Source organism: Alternaria metachromatica, assembly GCF_023757995.1.
Source record: "Alternaria metachromatica strain BMP 0045 chromosome Unknown scaffold_4, whole genome shotgun sequence".
Taxonomy (NCBI): domain Eukaryota; kingdom Fungi; phylum Ascomycota; class Dothideomycetes; order Pleosporales; family Pleosporaceae; genus Alternaria; species Alternaria metachromatica.
In genome coordinates this window covers 1,505,057-1,529,530 of record NW_026055495.1, presented here as the reverse complement: position 1 = coordinate 1,529,530, position 24,474 = coordinate 1,505,057, and the positions used below count along the sequence as shown (strand labels likewise).

The following is a 24,474-nucleotide window of genomic DNA, read 5'->3' as shown; positions in this document are numbered from 1 at the left end:
CGCATCCTCCGCGCCTTCTCGTCTATACCCCGATTTCGACGAGCCAGGCCCAAACAGGCAGCATGGAGGACGTTGAGTTCAACCGATCGCATTCGAGGTCGCCGCTACCAGCGGCTGGCAACGACCCAGCTGATCCGCTGCGCCCCGAAATCGACGAGGAGAACGCTACCCCGAACCCCCCTATCGGTGATCCAGACCAAGATATGGAAGTGACAGAGGACCGACCCGGCGAGATGCCTGACCAGGACGATATCGAGGCTGGCTTGTCAGACAACGAGTCGGTGCTTTCTGAGGCGCTGGACGATGACCAAATGGACGAGCAGTTTGGCGATTTCGATATCAACAATGTGGCTATTGACGAGCGCCCGGCGCAAGCGATCGACGAAGACAATGTCAAGCAGATTGGTGTACACAAGCGAAAGCGCACTGCTGCTGAAGGTGAAGAGCCAAAGAAGAAGAAAAAGAGGGCTGAGAAGCCTCGCCGCAAGAAGAACAAGGATGGCGACGATGACGGTGATATTGCAGAGGGTGACAGGCGAAGCAAGCGGTCCAAGAAGGCAGGCAGGGTCCGAGCCGCAAGCCCAGAGGGCGATCCAGACGAGCATCTCACTCCGGAAGAGCGTATGTACGACCATGCCTAGATAGTGATCCCTACTAACTGTGGATCAGGACGAAAGAAGCAGCTTAATGCCCAGATCGACAGCATCGTTAGCACCAGCTCGAATCGCCGCCGCAAGAAGGATGGCATTGATCTTGAACAAATGGCCGACCAAGAGATTGAGGAGATGCGCCGCCGTATGGCAGCTGCCGCCGAAGCCGACAACGAAGGTCGAAAGCGCAACGAGCCTGCACGACACAAGCTCAAACTGCTGCCAGAAGTCACCGCCCTCCTGAACAAGAACACACTCAGAGATACTATTGTGGACCCCGAAGTGAACCTTCTCGAGTCGGTGCGCTTCTTCTTGGAGCCCCTAAGCGACGGCAGTCTTCCCGCGTACGACATTCAGAAGGATCTCATGGCCTCATTAGCCAAGTTGCCTGTCAACAAAGATACGCTTGTTGCATCTGGCATCGGCAAGGTCATCATGTTCTACATCAAGAGCAAGAAGCCCGAGTTGACCATCAAGCGACAAGCCGAGCGCCTCTTCACAGACTGGACGCGTCCCATCCTTAGGCGGACAGACGACTACCGCAAGAAGGAGTTTGCCCAGGCCGACTACGACCCGAGGTATGTACTGCGCCTTCATATTTCGCTATATATGCTAACAACCCTAGCCAAATCAAGACTACCGACAGGTCCGCTGCCAGCAGCCAAGCTGCCGCCTATGCAGCCAACCGGAAGAAGCAGCTCGAAGCCCCCAAGGCATTCCAGCGTGCCCGCATGGAGTCTGGTCCCACTACGTATACCATTGCGCCCAAGAGCAACGTTGTGTTCAACGAGAATGCACGCAGCCGTTCGAGCAACGTGGATATCATGAAGCAAATCAGGGGTGGTCGCAGCGGAGGCAGGCGCTGAGCTGGGTCTCACGACGCCATTCACATGCGGTTTGCGTTTTCTTTTCTGTTCGGCTTTAGACGAGGTCATTGATTCCGCTGCTCTGGACGTCACATTGGTACTCTGATATACTCTTGGGGTCTACGCATGGTAAAATTGCATAGCGGGCGTTACTTGCAGCTTCAGAGTTGGTGTGGGTTAGCCAGCTTCTTGTACACTATCGAATGCAGTATTTTTCTTCTGAACGTAATTTGAATGCTGTCATTTATTGCGATGAACTAGTAATCATGCTCATCACGTATACTAACCAAGGGTGTTGATAATTTGAACTAAGTATGATGTAACTTCACTACGACATCCTCCTAGAGGCTAAGAATACAATAAGAGACACTGTCCATGCTAAGGAAGACTGTATATAGGCTCGCTGGCCTAATGCGGCCTCATAACAGTCCTGAGCTGGGACCCCGCCAAAGAGAAAGATTTTGACCCTCTAGCAAAACGCAAAAAAATGCTTCTATCACTCTTGCGCCATGTTCTACAGTCTGCAGAGAGCAAAAAGAAGGGAATTTTCCGACACCGGGAATCTGAATCGTTGTTAGAGGAGATCGAACTGAGGGGTAATCGAGGAAGCTTACCGAACCCGGGCCTTGCCGGCACTGAACAGTGAACTGACTCTGCAGATGAGAGCGGCAAATCCTAGCCACTAGACCATATCGGACGTTGATTGGATGAGAAGACGAGGAATTGGTGTGAATATGAAGTTTGGGAAAGATTGGTCATGTGGTGGTGGAGTTAAGGGGTGGAAAAATTTGTATACAGGAAAAGCCCCACTAAGTACAATCCAAAAGGCGAAATTTCATACTCCGACCATCCACAAGGCAGCGGCATAGAGCACATGATGTACCGAACTTGTGGTTGAGATAGTACCGTGGTTGCTGTTGAAAAACCAAAAAAAATCGACCGAACCAGAGGACACTTGATACAATCTAATCTACAACGAAATATCTAGATCGAGCCCCAGGCTGCCGATTCTGAACACGTTGACGGTGTCTGCAAAGGTGCTGTTGTTGTCCTTGTTGTCCGCCAACTCTACTCCATCGCGCGTGATGATCTCTGTGCTACCCACAGTGTTCACGTTGTAGAGATTGATATCGTACGTGTTGCGGCCCCCTTCGATCGACAGAATGGTCGACTGGCACTTTTCGTCTTCCGTAACCCGCGAGCAGTTTGTCGAGTAGTTGTTGAAGAAGGAGTACAGGCCTATTCCGTAGCCGAGAATGTTGTTGCTGCGGAGGATGCGCAGACCCCAGCCGGATGCAGTGCTGGTGGACGTAGAGTTTGTTCCATTCAGAGGCTTGTGTGTGAAGACTGGGTCAGACAGCGCTGGGTTGTTTGGGAAGGGTAGGGTGGCATCGGGGTTGGGCTGGTAGTAGGCTGTCTCTGTCTGGATCTGGCCCATGAAGACGTTCTTTGTGTCGACGAATTGGTATTCGTAGAGAACGTGGTGCTCAACTGCGGTGCCGGTCCTGTGATAGCATTAGTGACTGTTGGCGAAACTACAAAGGTTAGAAAACTCACAGCCATATCCTCCCGTTGATACTCTCAACAAGCAGACCACGGCCAGCATAGAGAGTGAGCTGGCCGTCACCGTCGAGGTCATGATCAGAAGTCCACAGCCAGTTGTTCTCCATGTACAGTCCTGCGCTGAACTTGGTGAGGTGCATGGTCATGTAGGATACAATACATTCCTCCTTCAAATTCGCCGCAGTGGTCGTAATGTTAGGCGTTGTCCCGCACTGCTTGACTTGCTGGTCTGATCCCACGAATCCTCCGATACGCGCATGCACATCCCAAAGACCAGCAGGCTCTTCGGTATAGGTACCAAGATTGTACTCAATCAGAATGGCACCAGCCTGCGCGCCCTTTGTGCTGACGAAGAGATCGGACAACTCCACTCGGCCCTGTTCGCCCGGTCGGGCGATTTGGACGACTGGCTTGGGGTTGGCCATGTCGTTGAAGTAGGCGCCGGAGGAAAGAATCACAGAGGCAAGGGCTTCTCCAATGATGGTGGCACCGGGTGGGATGTAGATTGTGGAGGTGACCAAATAGTAGCCGGCGTCGATGAAGAGGATCTTTCCCTCGGCGTTGGCTTGGAGGATCGCGGCGTTGAGAGCATCGGTATCGTCGGTTCGACCGTTTCCAGTGGCACCAAGATCACGAGCGGAGAGGAATTGCGACAGGGGAACATCGCCATACTGAGGCTTCGAGCGCTCGTAGTATTTGCCATCCGCGCCCAACAGTTCTGCCGGGCGCTTAGTTGGGTCAAGAGCGCCGCGCACTTCTACAGGACCTTGAGGCAAGTATCGGTGACCGTCAGCCCAAGCTTCAATAGTCGAAGCACCAGAAGATCCTGCCAGGTACGTTCCGTTGGGTCCAGCTACAGCTGTACGGACATTGTCGAGTTTGATGTTCTCCAGGTAAAGAGATCCGGCAGCAGCAGGCTCGGAGTTCTTGGTCCTGGAGGTAACAATACCGATCGGGGTGTTTGTGATCTCGCTGTCAAAGAAGGTGATTGACCCCACATTGACTGCAGAAGGACCACCGTTGGTCATATTGAGTCCAACCTGGCAGTTGTTGATAGAGACAGACTTGTACGTCCAGCCCCAATCCCAGAGCTGCTCGATAGCGGTGGTGACATGGTTGAACGTGATGTTGCGAGTGGTGAATTGCTGGTTTCCGACGATGAATCCCTTGTTTCCACCGTTGAAAACGAGGTCTGTCATGAAACCACCGGATCCCGCTTCAACGAAAAGACCTTGGTGTTGCGTTCCGTTTTCGGCATTCATGTTGAAAATCACATTCTGGATACTCGTCGCCTGTGCAGTTGGCCAATGGATTCCGGTGGGTGAATCCTTAGCCGACATTTTTGTTGTGTCAATGATGAGGTTACGAATCTGGCGGAAGAAGGTGACTGTAGGATTGAAACCAAGTCCATTGTCGCCGTACAGAGAGCCGTCGATCAAGCCGAAACTTGAGCCGGAGAAGTTGGAGGCAGCCTGAATGGTAGGAAGACAGTTTGGGTTTCCGATGATCTTAATGAGTCAGTCACAACGTTCCACACCTATCGCAAAAGTGCCCGTTCCCAAGTAAAATCCAACATGTTACCTGTCCCCTACAAGTTTGCACCACGTCTTCATCCGTATGTAGAGGAGTCAGAAGTCAGTGTAACTTTTAGGGTACGCTTCCTTTTTTTGCTTGGCTGACTTGGTGATCCCATCTTTCTTGCACTGGACAGAGTACATACCTGAGTATAGTAATAGTCGATGATAGCACTCGAGATCTTGTATATACCACCTGGAAAGTACACCACAGCAGGCTGGTTAGTAGAACTCCCGCAAGTCCCAGGCGCACATCTGCCACCATACGAGATCGCTCTCTGGATGGCGGCAGTATCATCATGGACTCCATCGCCGACTGCGCCAAAAGACTTGACATTCCGGAAGACGGTGTAGTTGCCAGGGTTCGGATTGTAGCTAGCAATGCCCTGGTGTTTGATATTTTCCATCCAGTATGGAGCACATGACGCATCCTGATCTACAGATTGGCGAGGTCTTGCGTGGGGATGGGCGTGGCGGGGCGCGAAGTGTAGGTTGGAGGATCCATGGACATAGCCGTTGTTGGAAGGAGCGGACAGCGCGATTGCGCAAGAAGAGTACAATGCCAACACAACGGAAGATGCGGAAAGCAACATCTTCGATAAAGAACGTAAAGAGCGACGGAAAAGTGAACAACAGACGTTGAAGGTCGTCAGACTTCCGCAAGATCACATATTAATACAGCACGAGTAGGGGCTGGTCTTTTGTCGCCCCTGTCATCATTTGGGGTCGTTGTAGGGCCGATCGACCGCGACTACATCCGGCGATCAGCCATGCGTATTTGCTTCGCTGATTGGGCACGCAGGCTGCGCGGTGCATTGCTGTTCGGGCTCGGATCGGACTCTGTGGCGTTCTTGTTGACGGCGTGTTTAGAAGATCTGAAACATTTAGTTCACCGGTTCGCAACGGATCATTGCAGCGCCAGCTAGCCCAATCTTAGCTTTCGCAATCAAACCATATACCAATTCCGGAGTCCTGGATGGGGGCGACACAGATTGTACGACCTGCACGTTGGGCGCATGATGCCTCCACGGACTGCGGGCACGCGGGTGCATTGTTGAGTCTCGGCCTCCTGCGTTAGCCTCGCAACCTTGGAATGATAAGGTTGGAAAACCACCACTTCATCTGAGGCAACGCTAACCGCATAGCTACATATCAGAAGAAAAAGTACATAGGTACGTTAGAAGCCTACATTGTTCTTAGAAGTTTTGTAATCTGCGAGTTATATGCTGTTGTAGGCCGCTGAATATACTCGCACCTGCCTGTTCATTCTACATACCTCGCCCCCAGATTTCGGCAGGTGGACGTGCTTGCGGGTTTATTCCCGGTAATTCGACATCACCGCGCCACGAGCTTCACTGACCTGGTTCCGTGCCCTGTGTAGGTTCAAGACAGGGGCACCTTATACGAGGGAAAACCGAACACCCTGGAGCCTACATCAAAATGAAAACATGCAATGTAGGTGATCTGAAGTCAACGTAGGCTCTAGGGTGTTTAGTTTTCACTTGTATAAGATGGGGGCGAATGCACATTGATATGTGCAACGAGATCCCATAGGAAGGAGCATGTTACCATAAATGACAGCATGTGGAAATGACAGAATTGGGGGTTGAAGAAGTAGATGCGCCTTTGATTCAGCCTGGGGCCTGGTCTCGGTTTGGGCTGGTCATCGAAGTATTGGAGGTTGCCAGATTGGGGGGTTCAAGTTGGGGATTGATAGAAATCGTGTCAGCTCCAAAGAAAATATGTCAAGGGTATGCGGGTTGATGAGTGAACAGCATGTCCGTTCAAGTGTACATCGGTCCGTTGTGCTGTACAGGACAGCTTGTTCGTACGAGAAATCAAATATGCTCGACCTGCCAGTCGGGGTGAGGAGGAATTGAAATCCCCGAGGACTAATAATCAGGTCCGAGTGAAAGACCTTGAGTCTTCGAGCAAGCAGTTTTCTTGTCATGCATAGATTGAGGGACGGAAGACTTGATGAACTGCTGTCGGTCGCCGTGCATGAAAGAGAGTTCTGCCATGCTGAACCAGACGGTCAGGAAAGAGTGTTCAAAGTAATCTCTGCTGTTCATACTGAAGAGAAAGGGCGAGCAAAACGAACGATCAGCCTTGCGAGGAGGGTGCGCGCAACCACGTGACCAACCCCATCGGCAACATCGCAGCCCAAACGCCGACAATCCAAACTTTTGCGTATCCAAGTGCACCGTAAACGTCATCTTCGAGATACCCAACTTGCATACCGCCTGTCGCTCTACAGCTCTTTCTATCGCCTCACCTCATACCTCACACAACACACCGCCAGAATGTTCGGAGGTGAGTTTTACCAGGGATTGCCGCATCCAAGACAACGAGGCTAACGTGCATGACAGCACCACCACAGCCATCCAAGCAGGAGCTTGCCGCGGCCGAGGCACAGACTATGACCGACATCAAGTGGACGGCAGCCAGCGCTGTCGTGCTGTACTTCTGTAAGAATGATTGGAACTACATCACGACAGGACAGAGACTAACACTTTACAGCACCACATCTCGTTGAATACGTCTCGAAGCTCTTCTAAGCAGCGACTACTCCCGCGATTACAACCCGTCCACAGAATTCGAAGCGCTAGAAATGAACAAGTGTACGCATAAATGGGACGGAACAATGAAGCGATGAACTACTGTACAACATATGCGCATGGCCTAGGGGATACATGCGCTTGTAACATTACTGGTTAAACGGATACAAATACCCTTACAGTATACGGGGATCGACGCATACGTCTGGAAGCAAAGAGAAGTCACCAAACGCCATCTGACATTTGCGCAATGATGAGACGATGAATATTATGCAACGCTTGATTGTACGCCTTCTATGCATCCGTCCGCTGCTGCATGGTATCTCGCAACGCCCAACTTTTCGCAATATAACCTCTACATGACCTATGAATCGTACATGACAAATGCGCCCTCGTATTATGCCCTTATCGCTTTGCCGGCCTTGACTGCTTTGCAGTCTCCCACTCGTCGTATTCGTCTCTGGTGTCGTCGACCCACTTCTTGAGGTGCTCGAGTTGTCGGTCATAGTCTTTGAGGAGCTAAGAGACGTTGTTAGCATATGTGAGGGGTCATGGAATGGGCTTCTTACCTTCTCCAACGCCTTCTGATCTTCATCTGTAAGAAGTTCACCATTTTGCTGCTGGTCAATCGTCTTGCCCAGCTTCTCAGTCTCCTCTTGTAGGATGCGCGCCCGCTCACGCACACCGGACATGCGCGCCCAGATCTCTTCTTGTCGCCCGCCAAGCACAGGATCAAAGGTCTGCTTCTCCAACTCGATGAGCTTCTTCTTCAATTCCTCCTCTGGCTGATCCATAACGTATCCCCGGTTTCGCAAGATCTGGACCTTGGTTGCAAGGGCCAACGTTCGCTGGGTGAAGACAACGTGCTTGCGCTTAGCTTCGGTGATGCGCGATGCTACCGTCAGCTCATGGGCGTCTTTGAGAAGCGATAGTGCATTGTTGATCTCGTGCAGGCGGGTTCGTAGCGCGGTGACGGCGGCTGCTTGTTGTTTGATGCGTTCTCCAACCTGCTCGAAGCCACGCGCAAGCACAGGAATAGCACCTGGACTTGGCTTCTTGGACAAAGCCTCCTCCCATTTCCGTTCGTCTTCACCCTGCGAGGGACCGTAGAAGGGCGCTTCTTCAGGCTTGACCGAGTTGTAGAAGTAGTATTGGAAGACGCATTCGGGGCTGCTGGGGTCCCACTTGTTATTCAGGATCCGTATCTGCTCAATGACCGACTTCTCTCCTGGCAAGTGTTAGCGCGACTTCAGCGGTGATTTCGAGGTGCCGTACTGTGACCGTTCATGGTATTAGCAGCGAAAGGTTGCGCGGAGGACTGGCGCAACTGCGGAAGCCCTTCGCGCTGTTGTTGGATGCTTTGCGCCTGAATGTTGTTCAGGACGGGCGCAGGCTGCAACGAGGCGCCAAAGAGGCTGTTGCTCATATTTGGCTGTTGTTGCTGCCCCTGCTGCTGCTGTTGCTGTTGCTGCTGAGGCTGGCCAAACAGACTTGAGCCGGCATTCTGTTGTTGCTGTTGAGGTTGTCCGAAGAGGCTTGAGCCTGCATTCTGCTGCTGTTGTTGGGGCTGGCCGAACAAGCTCGATCCTGAGTTCTGCTGTTGTTGTTGCGGCTGTGTCGAGCCAAACAGGCTATTGGTGTTGTTCTGTTGAGGGGCGGTCGATGAGCCGAAGAGGCTGGACTGTGTCGCGTTCGACTGCTGCGGCTGTTGCTGCTGCGATTGACCGAAAAGACCGCCAGCTGGTGCTGTGGTGCTTCCAAACAGAGTGCCCGTCTTCTTTTCTCCACCTGCCGGGTTTCCAAAGCTGAAAGACATGTTGAATAGAATTCGTAGTATGCGCGTGTCCTTCTGGGCAGATTCGATAGTGATTCGAACGAGTGACGTTATTCAGGTCGCGGATGGAGGAGCTTCCAATGTTTGTTTTCGGTCGCGCGCAGGCACGCGAAGGAGGCGATCGCTGAAAGTAGGCGCTGGTATAATTTACAAAAACAATCAATCGGCGCGCATCCTGTTTGATGAGAAGCAGAAGAGGCGTGTAAAGGCGCAGTTGGGGTGCAGATGGAGCAGTGAGAGATTGTTGTCTCTCGCTCACAAAGGTCAGGCACAAGCGCGGCCCATCGCATCCCTGCCAGTTTTAGTGAGCGCCAAGACCGACTTCCGCGACGACCTCACGAGCATCATCTCCAATTCGTGAGCCGATAGCCCGCCATTGGCACCTCACCCTCAAGATGTCGTCGCGCCAGCCCAGGTAAGCGCTCTCTGCCAACCTCATGGCGCTCACATATGCTGACTAAATTGCAGGTTCAACCAGCAAGCCCTCATCGACACCACCCCTCTACCCGACGACATCCCCAAGGTCAAGGAGCTCGGAGCCAGTTCTGCGCCCCTCCTCAGTGCCTCGTTCTTCATTGGCGCGCGATGCAAGGCCTACAACGATGACTACATGATGTGCAAGACCGAGGCCAACGGCCGGGGAGAGTTTGACTGCATGAAGGAAGGCCGCAAGGTCACCAGGTGTGCGGCTAGCGTGTACGTACTGGCGGAAGGTCGAATAAGGAACCCTGGGTACTGACAGCTGTGGCAGTATCAAGGACATCAACGAGAACTGCCTGGAACAGTTCCGCACCCACTGGCAATGCCTAGAGAACCACAACCAGCAGCTCTGGAACTGCCGGTCAGAAGAGCGCAAGCTCAACAAGTGTGTATTCGAGAAGTTGGTATGTCGCGGTTATCGTTGTGCCTTACGTCTTTCGCTAACACCACTTCAGAAATTGGAGAAGACGATACCAGATGCGCCAAAGGGCGAGACCCCAGTCCACCTGCGCACACGCAACATCTTTGCGACCCACTGAGCTTTGTATATATCTACCGCTGGGATGGGCACAGTGAGAAATGAACGACATCACTTGAATGCATCACTGTGACCAATCATAGCACGACTGTTTGTAAAGTGACGAAGCGTTCGGTTTGCTGCAACTATAGGTCACGTACAACGGGTGATCTGCTGCACTCCGACACCTCCGTCAATATCCCTTCGCATTCATTTTCTACTGTATCTTCTCATTGTCGCGTTTCCTATCTTCAGACAATGCTACGTGAATCAGGCGGTTCACCGCAGCAACATTGCGCATTCATGATTACCGCGGGGCTTGAATAGCAGCTGTCACCAGCTATTGTTCAATAAGCCAGCGAACCCTATTAATACCCGTCGTCTTCGCAGTTTCTACCCCTGACAGCTCCGTCTCCCATACTCAGCGTCACCATCTGCTCTTTTGCATCGATCCCCCTGACAGCGCTCAGATCAGCAATCACGTTGAATCCGACATGATGGCCACGTCAGCAGCACCTTCCGCCAACCCCTTCAGTGACAGATACGCCGAGTCTCCTACGCAGCCTATGAAGACCGTCGACACCGATGTATTCCTCAAGGTCAACACCAGCAGCAAGCCTGGCTATGACAGCGACAATGTATCTCACAACATCCAGCACACTATTCTGGGCAAGCCTGGTGTTCAATGGGTTCCTAACCTCAAATGGACCCCTCCCTCCTCCCGCGGCTCTCGCGTAAGTCTGTCCAGCATGGATGGTTCGTCCACAGCGCCCTCCTCGCCGATTTCCGATGACACGGATGAGCCAATCGAGTGGAATAGTGGTAGCCTCATGTACCTCATCAGCATCCTGACGCCGGAAGAGCTAGAAGCAGACACCTTCACCTTTTCTCCACCACTCTCGGTGCTAGAAGACTTCAGAAACCCATTTCACCTTCAACTCTACAACAAGGAACACATATTGGTCGCCAAATCAGACCCAATTTGTTTGGGCCCAAAACAAGCCCTTCGCTCGATCGCTCATGACCTCATGTCAGACCACAAGTTTATCGACGCCACCATCGGCAAGCTGAACGCACTGTGGGCCATCCACAGTAGCTCGGGACTTACATTGGCGTCGATGCTACGCGGAATGGAAGAGATGATGACGGTTGCCGACGACGAATGGCAGCAGCGTATCTATCAGCTGAGCGGCGCAGTCGATGGAGACTACGTTGGTGAGTGTGTGGATGGAGAGTGCTCCATAGAGACTCGTCTGGAGTACTACCTGCTGCTGAAAGGCAGGGACGCCCTGGAAGATTCTATGCGGTGTGTAAGTCACGTTTTGGGCTTGGACTCCGACGAGGAGAGGGCAGAGCGCGCGAGAATATTTGGGGAGGCAGGTAGCTTCCTCGAGAAGGCGTTTGAAGAGATGTTAGCTGAGGTGTAGGGGCATGTTGTCGTCCGGGTCGTGTTTGGCATGGGTAGAGGCGATGTTAGAACGGGATGATACCTCCTGGCTTGTATGTCGGTAGCATGAAACGGGCTTGTTGCTCATCTGAATACAATCAGGCTCTATCGAGTTACTGGGTATCTCTATCGTACATTCATAATCATTACCACACTTCAACATCAAGCCCTCCTTCCGCCTCCTCCACCGCCACCCCTCGCGGCCCCCAAGAACCTATCTCTCAGACTACCCCTGTTAGCCGCCGCATTCCCTGCAGGTGAGCTCCTCAAAAAGGAGCTACCCTCAAGAAGCGAGCTACTGCCATCCATGCCGAAGCTACTACGCCCATTCCCCAGATCAACACCCAGACTAACCCTTCCAACAGCGGGATGTCCGCCTCCAAACATCATGCCCCCAGGCAATCCCGAACTTCTGCGGCTTGAAACACGGCGTCCACTGGAACGGCGTCTATGTGAACGTGTCGAACGCGCGGAAGCCAGACCAGGTGGAAGGGCGCTATTATCCACGTCGCTATCATCTTCGAGTTCGGAATCCGTGTGTTCGTAACTCCCGGCTTCTGGTACATCGTCATCGAGATCGCGCTCATCTTGCAGGACGCCTGCCATCTCCGCCTCTTCCATCTCCAACATGTGCGATACTTCTGCTTCCAACATGCTGCCCTCAATGAAGCTGTCCTCGTTGAACGGTACTGTGCTTTCTTCCTGGACATCGCCGCTGACTTCGCTAGCTTCCTCCTCTGATTCTTCGTCACTGGAGACCTCGGAGGCGGATGCGCTGGGTGTACTTTCGGCCTCGGGCACTTCGTCGTCAAGGTCTCTTTCTTCTTCGCCTTCTCCAGCCTCTTCCGCCATCTCTCCTCTCTCCCTTTGCTCCTCATTTGCGGCGTCTTGTTGTGCGGCTGCCAAATCCATCATGGCTTGCTCTCTGCGCTGCATCATCTCTTGTTCCTCCTTCTCGAACTTTTCGTCCTCCCTGGCTTGAAGTGTTTTGGTGACACCGGGTGGACGAATCCAGCCCGCACCGAATCTGCGAACATTGAGTTTACGCTGGGCGATTGTGTTTTCGTCGGCGGCTAAACTGGCGAGGAACTGGTTTTGAACGCGACGAGGGCCATGATGTGAGGTAGGGCGTCGCTGGTTTTGGCCGTGGGCTGTGTCTGGCGGGGAATTCGGGTGGGTATCTTCGAAAGCGGCGTGGGTGGTGTGGTGGGAGGGCCAGAGGCTGGCGTCCTAGAGATATTGTCAATTGTTGTTCTGGTATGGCCTGTATTTGGAGTATTTTAAGATGCCCGTCAGAGTACTTACTGGGCGCGGCGCGATCATAGGCAACGAAAACATCTTGAATCTCGTGACGGCGTCGGACGCTGTGGAATGGAAAAGTCGCAAACAAACGATTGCGCGGGTTGTCGCGTCGGGACGCGTCGTTTGGTGTTTCCTCGTGCTTGATGTGAGCTCATCGCCCCACCTCGGTTCATCCTAATACAGCAAGGTGCCGCCCACCTGCACCGCTCTACATATGTACGTCCACATGTCATACTACCTTACCGACTACACGTTCTCAAAAACTTCAAAAACCTGCGCCAGAGGATCTATGTCTCTGTCTTGGCTCTCCCAAATATCCCAAATATCGCCGCTGACGACCCATGTATCCGTCACGCGTATCCAGAAATATACATACACTACACGTCTTCGAAGTCCACAAGACTTGGATTTGGAAGCGATGTAAATTGGGATCAATTCCCACAGGCCTTCACGATCTATGCGAATCTGAAAGCATCGTCCATCTAGAATGGTTCCTATTTCTCTCTTCTGATCAGATCGACTAGAATCATCTGGATAATTTTCATGTTGGTGTAGTCCAGTCCTTAGGCTATCAACCCCATGAGCCGCGTCGAAATCCATCAATCTCAATACATGTGTCGATGTTGTGACCAAAACACAATCATGAAAGCCGCATGGGATTTGAAAAATCAGTGTATCGGTCCGAACGCGAATGCGAGTGTGATATACCGCGAATGTACACCGGTAACACCGGTGTACGACTGGTACAATACCCGGTGTCAGTCAGAGTCGAGGTCGAGACTGAAGTCTACATGAAACTATTCGCGTACGATTCCGATCCACAAAAGAGCCTGAGAACCTCCGGGCGCCATAATAGGCGTTCTGGACGACACATCAAATTGATCGTGTTTCGTCCGTGGGGTGGAATAACAACCAAGTGCCGGGCTTGTCGCGGGTAGCAGAAAGCAGTTGGCTGTAAGCGACGAGTACCACCGCAACGAGGGCAATCCCTTGCGAATATACTTTACAAATCGGGCTGCAACGCCTTGTAAAGGGCTGTCATATCCATCGTTAATCGGCCCTGCATGGAGTCATGTTCAGCCTCCGCGGACACTAATCGTCATGTGTACATGTACCTGTACATCCATCGCGTGGGTCCCCATCTCGAAGGAGAACGGCGCATCTCCGCCCTACTATTCCCGCTGTTACATCCAGCCCATGCTCCATCGTCGTCAGCCTCTGCTACGCTTAGGGAAAACGACCTTCGTCTACGGCACGACTTCGGTCTAGTCCATGAGATCTTTTCCACTTGTGCTCCGGCTTGTCGGTCGCCTCCGCGCCGACATCGCGAACCGCGGACCCGACAATTTCGCAAGGTTTTGACGTGCGCTTGGTACAAGGCTGGTAGTGCAAGGTTGCGGAGACGGTGTAGACGTAGCCTATTTCGAAAAAGCATCTAACGTCCATAATCTCCGTGTCTGTATCCGTCAAAAAGACTATTTTGATACCGCATGGCTAACGATGCGATGCCTATGCGATCCGCTTGCCGTGCCGGGTAGCTCCCCATTCAGTAGTCCCGGAGACCTGCCCGCAGCAGGCGAACGGATGCTTGGCAGCCAAAGCTTAACGCTTACGTTGGCGCTAGAATCGCGCATTTTAGCCGCCTCGCCGCCCACAGATGGGTCGAGATTCCAGGCGTGCAGCCGATGGCTTAGAGAGGATGTGGCATGAGCAAGCGAAGGTTAGCAGGCTGAAATGGGTGGCAGTGACGATCGAACAGGCGCGTCGGAACGAAACACGGTGAAGAGATTTCGGATAGCGGGTAATAAGCATAGCGGGAGCAATACCATTTGCGGCTCTTGCGTGGAAGTTGTTGTATGGAAGCAGCCTTGGGAACCTGACATCCCGTGAAGCATACGACGGTTCCAATGTTTTCGAGCGTAATAGCAAGACGTACTCTGGAGCATACGCCGGAAGTCAGACTGCTCTAGTTGCAACTTTGCACGGCTAGAACTGTCAATAGCCTCCAGTTCGTATACAGTGGTTGCTGCTAACAATGTATTGCCGTAGTGCACGACGCAGGAGAAAGTGGGAAGTGGGGAAAAACCTATTCATGTGTTCCAGCTTGTCGAAAGGTCCTTTCCTTGGAAGACGGAAGCTCCGCTTACAACCTGGACGCGCACTGCACCAGTACGCGCGCTAGATACGTTTCAGTGTCGAGCGTCGAGAACTTTGCGCGGAAACGTAAGAGGCGTCTGCTTAGGGTTGCAGAATCACCTGAGTGGCTGGCGGCGCGTCCGCGATAACGGTATCGTGCCCATGGGAATGCTGCAGATTGTCAGCACAAGCGACAGGGTGTAATTCCTCGCGTGTGGGAAGAGAGGGGTAAGAATCCCATGTACTGAGTACTTGCCATGCGGCTACTTTATACCAGAGCCACTTATCTGCTTGTTGCTGGGACCGTTGAGTTCGTGTTGTGCCGTTGAGCCAACATCACACCACCTGGAGGCTCAATGTAGAAACGGCGTCCACCCTGGAGCCTACGTTGCCGTCAGGTCGCCTACTTTGCACATTCATATCGTATTGTAGGCTGCAGGCCTGATCGAACTTTCCCTTGTTTGAGGTGGTTGCAACTGAGGGGCCCGGGCTTGTGTGGTTCCAGAGTTGGTGGTGGGCAACGCTGACCTATTCGTGGGCTTGGACAAGCGAACGATTGCGAATACAGTGCATATACGGCGGTTTCTCTTCGTCTGAGCGCATATGCGCATGATTGGATGTAGGCTTGGCCTCATCACTGTGTTGGATAGATGGCGTATACACCACCTGTATAGTCAGCCATCCATGAGTCTGATTGTGTTTGCGCGTGCTACGTATCAGGGGAAAATGTGGTACGTTACGGCGTCCTGTAATGGCTTGAGTTACTCAGCTCCTGCCGTTGAACAGCTCCAGTGTTCGTTTCACGACATGTGGAAGTGGTGACAACCTTGTGTCTAACTGGCCTTATCTGAGGTCATCGGTATGCTCAAGCTTGATGACGCCAGCTGCGATACAGGGGATCTCATACCGGTAAGCTCTTGATGCACACTGCGAGATCCAGAAAAATTGTCTAGCCTCACCCCAGACAACATCAATACTGAACAGTTTTGCAGAATACATCAAGCTCAAAACATGCAAAGTGGGTGACCCAACGTCGATGTAGGCTCCAGGGTGTTCATTTTTCCCCAGCTGTTGTGCTGCGTTCCATCCTCTTGTTGTCGCTAGAGACGTCAAGCGGCTCATGTTGTGGCACTTCTGTGCCATCTATCATTCTTCAAGTAGGACCGTGAAGATCTTGGCCAGGTCTTGCGTTAGTGTGCGGCATTATGGCGAGATGATGTATACCTCAACCATCATGTACAAGTCAATATACGCGTACAAGGCAGGTCAAGAGGATCTGGGAACGTGGCCGTCTGCAATCAAAAGCGATTGTCGCATATTCCTGCCCAATTTCAGTGGGGTCTGCGTACTAGTCGGGTTACTGCAAAGTATTCCATGGTTGGACTGATATGTAAAGAACGGTACGGAAGCGCTATCTTATCAAGCGACTATCTACCCGCAGGACCGATTGCACAAGTTGGCCAAAGTCTTGATGCTCGCAACGGGGAAGTTCGTTCCTTCTGATCTGCACCTAGGTGTACTGTTATCCAAAGGTCTACACCGTATCTATTTTGTCAGCACGAAGCCCTAGCATACGGCCCGCCCATTCCTTTATGGTACGGTTTCCCTAGGTGCAAGACAGAAGAAACGAATTGTCCTTGGTACGGTCTGTTTGACGGGGTCTCTCATGTCCTGCCGCAGGATCGCCTGCAGGGGAAGATTGTTCCTATATCTGGCCTGGTGGCAGGTGGATGCCCTGGTGTATAATGGCTTTTGCTATAGCACGGCGCAACATGGGACGCTGCACATGCAGAGACGTGGAAAAGTTTGCATGCCATCCACGTCTGTTGCAGATGTTAGTTCTTTCGACATACAGGAAGCACCGGATGTAAGACCGTGCATAGATTCGAAGCATCGTAGAACAAAGTCGATAGTCGACGGTTTGGGCGACTGTTCGATAGGTGTGCTTCTGCTGCTAGGGTGGCTTGGCAGGTGTTCGGCTTCTACGGTGAGTATCATAGCGACAAGCAGCCAATGGCCAAATATCCGCAAAGCCACGCGGAAGCCCGGCCGTGCAAAAGCACCATCAAGGGCAGCAGAGATTTGCATCAGTTCGGCGGATTCTATTTGAATATGCGACACAGAAGTCGAGTCGTTTCGCAATATTGCACGTTGTGATACAAACGTTTGGGGTCGATTGGTGTCATCGAGTGGGATATGGCGACTTGAGTAGTTGCATTCCGAGAAACCCAGCGGTGTGCTCCGTCGCCACTGGGAGCGGGGGCTAAAGACTAAATCCTGGGGTTTAACAGGGCGAATGACGGCAGCGTCGCAACAGCTCACAGATGGAGACGAGCGTGGTGAAATTTGCGTGTGATTATCACAAACTTTACAAGACAAGTCGACAGGCATGGACAGCAGGTGCAGCAGTGCGCTGGAGGTACCCTGGGGCCCGGGGTGCCTGAGTGGGCGATCAGGCGTCGAAGGTTTGTGGCAGGCAGGCGGGCGGTGGCACCATTCGAGGCGTGTGGACAGGCGCCCAGATGGCAGCTTGGCTTGGCTCGGTCTGCCGGATGCGACTCCGCGAGAGGCCAAGTCGAGGGCTGGCGTGGATCTGAGGCGTGCATGGTGGACAGGCCTCGACGCAATGGCGCAGGATGATTCGCATGCAGGCCTGGGACACGATGCAGTGTTTTGATTGAGCGCAACGGCGCAGTCGCACAGCAAGCCGACTCCAGCCGCTGTCAGAGTCTAGAGAGTGCAGGGTGAAGAATCTGCAGCTAACGGGGCGTGCGCGAAGTTCAGGTACATCTCCCGCGGTGGACCGCACTGGCACGGGTTTCGCAGTGCCAGTGGGAGAATAGACAATTCACTACGCCGGCAGAGTGGAGTTTGAAAAATTGAGGCATAATGGGTAGCGCCGAGCCCAGTGCGCTGGGGCGTCGGACAGCTGTGGATCGGCCTGGGTAGCCGGGCGGGCTCTGCAGCGCTGTCATGGCATCGATGTACCTCTACACAGGCGCCCGCTCCGGCTCTGGGTGGTGTCGTTCGCATGGGCAGGGATTCGAGACGTTGGTTAGCAGCAGCAGCCTTAGACTGCGGCGAACCTCAGTGGGGTGTTGCTAAGAGAAATACCGCCTCTATTCACCTGTCCCCGTCCCCATAACCCACCTCCTCCCTCCTCCGCACCCCGCTTGCCTGCCTCACTACTCCCCTCACCACCCGCACAGCTCGCCCATCCCACTCCAAGCCTGCAGCAGCTGTGGTCTCATCGTCCCAAGCTGCCCCTGACGCGTCTCCCCGCCCGCCGACCGCTCCGGTGCGCCTGCTGGCTCGCGCGCGTCTCATTGGCCCGTAGCCGGTCGTGCCCATCACTTACGCAGCGCTGACCTGCACCCTTGGTTTTGCGAGCAGACCCCTCATCCGCAGTGGCCACGACCGCCTGCACCCACACACTGTTCCCAGTCCATCGTAGCCTTATAGTCCCAGACTGTCGCTTCCTCTGACTCACGGGTTGTCTCTGTCCTCGCATCATCTCCCTCACTGCCCACTCTCGTTTAACAAAAGATCGCCCGCGGGACCCCGTAGGCCCACAATTCTTACCCAGACGTCTGCCCGCCATGGACACGATGCAGAACTTCAACACCTTTGTCAATCCCCAGGACCTCGAAAACCACGGCGACTTCCAGGACTCCTTCTGGCAGATGCGCATTGATCCCAACGCCTTCCAGTCGTACGATGCCGTGGGCGTCCTACCTGGCACAAGCGAGCGCTCAAGCCGGAAACAGGACTCGGCCCTCGACCTGACGTCCTTCTCCAACCAAGGCTACCCGTGCATCAAGACCGAGGACGAATTCAGCAGCTTCGTCAACACGGCCCAGTCGACACCCACTTCCAACACACCCTCGCCCCACGACCAATTCATCTTCAGCAATGCCAACTCACCAGGCGAGTACAACCGGGACCAGAGCCAGACCAGCTCCCCGGAGACATGCAATGAATCCCTTACCAACGACAGCTGGCCTGCAATCCACATCCCCCAGGCCCTCGAGCAGGCCAAGGTCTCTATCGCTCTTGATAAGAACAAGAACCGGGCCGAAACGCAAATCAAAACTACCGTGACCATGGACCCGCTCGCTTCGCACATCCAGTGGATTCGCTTCCCCCGCCAGAATCTCGCCAAACCAAAGCAGATGGCCAGCACCGAGGAGGTTGAGGCCAACGAGAAGAACAACTCCACTGCCCGGTTACAGCTGACTCTTGTTCTGGCAACCGCCGTTGAGAAGCCAGAAGGACTGGAACGCGCCTTCCGCCGTGCCCGCGGCGAGGAGCCCACGCCAAGGCGCCCACGTGGCGTCGCCATCACAGACATCGCCAAAGACGACCGGTGCCACCCCCAAAATGGCGGCGCTGTCATCATCTGCGAAGGCTGCAAGGAGCGCGAAGCCAAAAGATTCAACCGCAAGAAGAAGCGCGAGGCTGACGATGAGAAAGAGTGGTCCAACTACGAGGACGACCGCATCATCATGATTAACGAGAAGGAGTTCAAGAGATGGCAGGACAACGATAACTCCGACTTCTCTATGAACGCCAAGAAAGTCGAGTTCGTCATGCGCATAACGTGCTACTGCAGACATCAAGAAGACAAGTCCCCCGTCGGCTACAGGGTCATCTTCACCTTCAAGGATGCCAACGAGAGCGTACTCGCTCAGGAAGTCTCCGAGATTGTACAGATCACAGATGACCACAAGAACAAGGAAAGTCCCTCAGAGGCCCTGAGCTCTTTGACTATTCCCACTGGGCCACATGAGAACATGCTCCCCCAGTACACAATTCCCATGTCAGAATACTCTCCGACCGTCTGCAGCAGCCAGTACTCATTACCCACGACGCCCATTGTCCCACAAGCTCCCGGATTGCCACACTCACAGAGCATGTTTTTCCCACGGGACGCACAGTACCCTCGGATGATGAACCCTACCCCTGCGAGTCAAGCTCCAAACCAAGGCAACATGAACTTTTACGGTACTGCCATGCCTGCGCCCGCACCTACTCAGCAGTACGCCTCGCACCAGCGCGGCCAGAGCTACTTCTCGCCAACGATGCTCAGTCCTACAGCAGACCAGATGTCAGCCCAGGCTGGGTACGCCCTCCACCGCCCGCATTCTCTGGACAGCTTCCCACAGGCATACAACTTCCAATTCTCGGCACAGCAATCGTATCCTCAGATGTACTCATCCCAACCGCCATCACGCGCCACCTCCCGGCCAGCATCGCCAACTTGGGACCAAGGGCGGGGCGCCAAGAAGATGCGCGCTCAACCTGGCTTCATGCTGTATGAAGACTTTGAGGAATGAACTTCTGACGATACGAAAGCACGAATTACGACAACAAATATGGGGCTATGTATAGCGGGCATCTGGGTGGCGTTTTGGGGTTCTGGATATCTATGTTTGATGATGATTTTGGTGGGATGGTCTCCTGGTACGAACAACATTGGCTTCGGCCACTTTGATTCTGGAAAAAAAGCCTTTGACTCGCTCGAAATCTCATTTGTATTCTTCTTCGCTGTCGAGGGTCGTTCTTACAGGCGATACGATACTATCCGCCATAGACTTTGCTCGGTTACTACCACTTTAATCACTAGACCAAATCCTCTTACACTGCTAGATCCCTCGCAAGGACTAGCAGGTTCAACGATCTCTCGCTACAAGCATACAACCTGAACTTCGTGGATTATCCCCAAATAATAATGTGCTCTGATGTTATACAGCAATTTCTCCCTGCTCTGCGTGCTGGAACAGAGGCTCATGTATTCCGCAGAGATGTACACCACCTAATTCTGTGGACAACAAAAAGCCCTCGTAGTCTGCAAACCGCGGGTGCCCAGCTCCTGTGTGAAGACACCTAGTACCGTATACATCTACCGCATCTGCCTACCACATATTGATGACATGGAGGGACGATGTTGCAGCGGAGCTTATCCGATGCACAGGGGCGGCCAAGCTACGGAAGTTAATATATGATAGATTAGAAGGGCGTGGGATGCGCACTGCAGCGTCGATAAGACAAGACCGTTTAGCAGGGTCATAGGACACACACGCCGCAGGTACCCGAGCATGACCGTATAGTGCGCTCCTGGGCACTAATCGTGGCTACGGTTCGTGTTGCGTTCTGTAGAAAATCTTAGATATTATCAAGAGTTTAATCTAGCTAGGAGTATACACTGTGTTCGAAACTGTCTAGTTGTCAAGCGATAATAGCGTGTATGCAGCAAATAGGACACAGATTCCAGCAACTCCTGGTGCTGATGTGTGTGCAATCCACTGATAGCAAACAGCAAGGAACGCAAACCACGACCTAGACCCTCCCTCTCCCATTCGACACTCCGCTTCGGACGTACGGAAACAGGGTCGTCCAAACAAACTTTCCAGAGGCGTTTTATGCATGTCAGAACTCCAGATCGTGCGTTTCCTGTAATATACACTGCAGAATCTCATCGAAATCGAAAAGGAAGCACATCATCCATCTCATTTGCATTGTGTCGTACGGAATAACTATAAGTTGTGTGACCACCAACACGCTTGTTCGTTTGCATTCATCCAAAACCTTCCTGTTTCGCATTACCAGTGCCAGAATAGCCGAATGAGCCGGAAAAGAGAACGCCGAACGCCAAACTGAACACCGAGAAAAAGGACTGGAAAGGGGTAACATTATTGTGGATGGGCTGGAAGACGCGAGGAAGTAAGGAAATGCAAATGGTTCATGCAGCATCGGGAAAGGGAGACGGATGAGAATAATGGGTGCCCGCTCAGGACCAGACACCTTCTAGAGCACCGGGATGCACATCCAGTCGGGAGAGATGCAACGGCCCGAAGCCGCGCCTGCTTGCGTATAAGCCGGGCCAGCTATATCACGCAGGAAGCATCCGGACATGTATGCACGGCACGGTACGTCTCTCCCCGCCACTGGGCACACGGCAAGCAGGCTGCAAAGTACGCCCCGCATGGCAGCACATCAACTACTGCAGACCCCTCGTGCCTTCCGCAGCGCTCCTGCGACGGCTTGTACAGGACGAGGAGAGGGGCCGGGCGCGATCGATCCTCGTGGGAACACGACGTTGTAGGCTAAAAGCCTGCAGCACTAGCTTTCCTGTATTCCTGAAAGTTGCTAGCGATGGTTGGGTCTTCTTGGCTGCGCAGCTCTTCCTCCCAGCGCTCTTCTTCTTGCGCGTGGGCGGCTTCGAAGGCGGCGGATTGGCCGCGGTGGAAGTACAGGGGTGCGCGTTTGAGGAGTGCGACGTCTTGCGTGACGAGGATGTGCTTGACGCTTGAGCCTGGGGAGTTTGTTAGTCAGCTCAATCTATTGTCGAGGCAGGAGGTAAGCTTACCGGGAGTCTCATATTTGGCTTGCAAGAGAAGCTGGTCGACGACGTGTCGTAGCCCGCGAGCGCCTGTGCCCATCCTGCTTGCTTTGCGTGCGATTTCGCGAAGCGCGCCGTTTGTGAAGCGTAGCTCGATGTTCCTGAGGTACGATTTGTGCTCTTCTTGTCTTATTAGGCTGTCTTTGGGCTCAGTGAGAACGCGAACAAGAGCTTCTTCGTCCAGAGCTGCTACTGCGCAGACCGTGGGTATGCGGCCTATGAGTTCGGGTATCATGCCAAACTTCTGCAAATCTGCTGGTTGCACATGGTCAAGTACATTAACCTTCTCTTCCCGTTGAACCTGTCTAACACCAAACGGGTTCGGGACCTCGTTCTTGGGCGGTACGAAGAAAGGGGAGTCTTTCTTGAAGGACTCAGCTTCCACACCTGTCAGCATAACACCATCGGCGGCGGCATGTGCGTTCGATGACCGTATCGAGGCCCCGAAACCCATACTGCCCTTGGACTTCCTGTCCAAGATGATCTTGTGTAGGCTCGAAAAGGCGCCAGTGCAAATGAAGAGTATGTTGTCAGTTCGGATGTTGAAGACCTCGCCTTTGTTTCCGCCAGGCCCAGGAGGCTGAGGACCACCAGGCATTCCACCGGGCCTGTTCGCGCTCTTCTCCGGTTTGGCTTGCACCTGTACGGTTGTGCCCTCGATGATCTTCAGCAGCGCCTGCTGAACACCTTCGCCGCCGACATCCTTGCCGTATGACATCTTGGACCCTGCGATCTTGTCGATCTCGTCCAGAACAATAATGCCATGCTCGGTTGCGTCGATGTCATAGTTCGCGGCTGAGAAGAGACGAGCAACGCACGACTCGACGTCGTCCCCAATGTATCCTGCCTGTGTAAAGGTAGTGCAGTCCGACATGGAGATGGGTAGACCCAGCGTCTTGGCCAGTGTCTTGCACATCAACGTCTTTCCCACACCAGTAGGTCCAAGTATGAGCACATTAGACTTTTCTATCTGCAGCTGGTGCTCGCTGGTATCGAGTAAGGAGTCGGGGTCTGAGGAGGTGGACGAGGCTGGTTTGTAGGCAGGTGCTTCGCCGTAGGGTAGAGGGTCACTGTGACTGTGCAGTTCTACGGTGGACTGCTGGCCGGGGAACTCGTCTGCTCTGCTGCTCAGCGCCCGCATCATAAGAGGATGACGGTTGAAGTCGTCGATGATTGGATCAATATGAGATTTGGGGCTACCTTCTACAGGATGTCTGTACACGGATGCTCGCCTCTGAGCCTGCGCCTCGAGTCTAGCCTGCTCATGGTGCTGTCTCTTGATCTCTTGGATGCGGAGATGGTGCTCGTGGACAGCCACGCTCAAGACTATCTTTGCGCGATCCTGATCAACGACGAATTGATCGAGGTGCTGTCGCAGCACTTTGGGCGTGATGTGGCCTGCGCCCACATTGCTGGTGTTGCCCAGTGGACCGCGCGTGGGCTGGTCAGGCTCATAGAAAGACGAGAAGCCCTGGCCGCTGAAGTCGGAACGATTGAATCTAGACGATTTGCGCGTGTGCGACTGGGACAAGGGCGCGCGACGCGAGATGCTATAGAGGGCGAGGTAGGACGCGCGGGCCTGGGGCGAGACGGCAGCGGGAAGCGCCCTCCGGATCGTCTTGGACAGCAGCATCGTGGGAGAGGAGGCGCAGGGAAATCACACTACAAACTCAAAGACATCGAGGGCATCACGGGGGCTTTAATACAAAGTCGCGATGGCGCCGGCTGCGCTCGAGGCTTGGAAGTAACCGTGGTTGAGCCGCCGTGAGCTCCCCACGTTAGGCCAGAGATGCGGGGGAAGCTCTGTCCCCACGGTTCCCGATGCCGATAAGGGCCTTTGCCGCCGACGCGTGACCAGCGTGCTACTATCAGGTAGTCTACAACACCATGTAGTCGGCAGAGCGCCTCAGGGTCCGCTTCAATGGCATTCTAGATGCGGATGCCGGTTCCTGGCTCCGAATGAATTGTAGCGCAAATCCTTCCGACAGCACCCCAGCAGAGATACGCTGTTGGGACGTGGCGCGGGCGCGATGCCCGTTACAGCGTGCTCTGAGCTATGACGTTGATTGCTGGGTTGGCAACAACTTTTGGTTGAGCGCTGCTCTCAGCATCGGGTTAGAGACCCCGCAAATTCGTGATCGTCTC

At 53.6% G+C, this 24,474-nt stretch overlaps 8 protein-coding genes across 8 annotated transcripts; 4 read left to right on the top strand and 4 right to left on the bottom strand.

Moving 5' to 3' along the window:
• Positions 1-62: 62 nt before the first annotated feature.
• On the top strand, positions 63-1,516 carry J4E83_002858 (uncharacterized protein; the record flags this gene model as incomplete). Its single annotated transcript, XM_049329799.1, has 3 exons — positions 63-621; positions 670-1,228; positions 1,276-1,516. The coding sequence occupies 3 exons, from the start codon at positions 63-65 to the stop codon at positions 1,514-1,516; spliced, it is 1,359 nt and encodes a 452-aa protein (XP_049191478.1).
• Positions 1,517-2,486: 970 nt separating this feature from the next.
• J4E83_002857 (uncharacterized protein) lies at positions 2,487-4,797 on the bottom strand (the record flags this gene model as incomplete). Its single annotated transcript, XM_049329798.1, has 3 exons — positions 2,487-3,021; positions 3,074-4,587; positions 4,789-4,797. 3 exons carry the CDS (start codon positions 4,795-4,797, stop codon positions 2,487-2,489), a joined length of 2,058 nt encoding a protein of 685 aa, XP_049191477.1.
• Positions 4,798-7,616: 2,819 nt separating this feature from the next.
• J4E83_002856 (uncharacterized protein) lies at positions 7,617-8,637 on the bottom strand (the record flags this gene model as incomplete). The annotated part of the gene is made up of 3 exons (XM_049329797.1): positions 7,617-7,730; positions 7,781-8,439; positions 8,487-8,637. 3 exons carry the CDS (start codon positions 8,635-8,637, stop codon positions 7,617-7,619), a joined length of 924 nt encoding a protein of 307 aa, XP_049191476.1.
• Positions 8,638-9,440: 803 nt separating this feature from the next.
• On the top strand, positions 9,441-10,064 carry J4E83_002855 (uncharacterized protein; the record flags this gene model as incomplete). The annotated part of the gene is made up of 4 exons (XM_049329796.1): positions 9,441-9,460; positions 9,514-9,741; positions 9,797-9,929; positions 9,981-10,064. 4 exons carry the CDS (start codon positions 9,441-9,443, stop codon positions 10,062-10,064), a joined length of 465 nt encoding a protein of 154 aa, XP_049191475.1.
• A 472-nt stretch (positions 10,065-10,536) lies between these two features.
• J4E83_002854 (uncharacterized protein) lies at positions 10,537-11,469 on the top strand (the record flags this gene model as incomplete). Its single annotated transcript, XM_049329795.1, has 1 exon — positions 10,537-11,469. One exon carries the CDS (start codon positions 10,537-10,539, stop codon positions 11,467-11,469), a length of 933 nt encoding a protein of 310 aa, XP_049191474.1.
• Positions 11,470-11,651: 182 nt separating this feature from the next.
• Positions 11,652-12,604, bottom strand: J4E83_002853 (uncharacterized protein; the record flags this gene model as incomplete). Its single annotated transcript, XM_049329794.1, is given in 2 exon segments — positions 11,652-12,578; positions 12,596-12,604. The coding sequence occupies 2 exon segments, from the start codon at positions 12,602-12,604 to the stop codon at positions 11,652-11,654; spliced, it is 936 nt and encodes a 311-aa protein (XP_049191473.1).
• Positions 12,605-18,526: 5,922 nt separating this feature from the next.
• On the top strand, positions 18,527-20,263 carry J4E83_002852 (uncharacterized protein; the record flags this gene model as incomplete). The annotated part of the gene is made up of 1 exon (XM_049329793.1): positions 18,527-20,263. The coding sequence occupies one exon, from the start codon at positions 18,527-18,529 to the stop codon at positions 20,261-20,263; it is 1,737 nt and encodes a 578-aa protein (XP_049191472.1).
• Positions 20,264-22,033: 1,770 nt separating this feature from the next.
• J4E83_002851 (uncharacterized protein) lies at positions 22,034-23,962 on the bottom strand (the record flags this gene model as incomplete). The annotated part of the gene is made up of 2 exons (XM_049329792.1): positions 22,034-22,242; positions 22,297-23,962. The coding sequence occupies 2 exons, from the start codon at positions 23,960-23,962 to the stop codon at positions 22,034-22,036; spliced, it is 1,875 nt and encodes a 624-aa protein (XP_049191471.1).
• Positions 23,963-24,474: the final 512 nt, after the last annotated feature.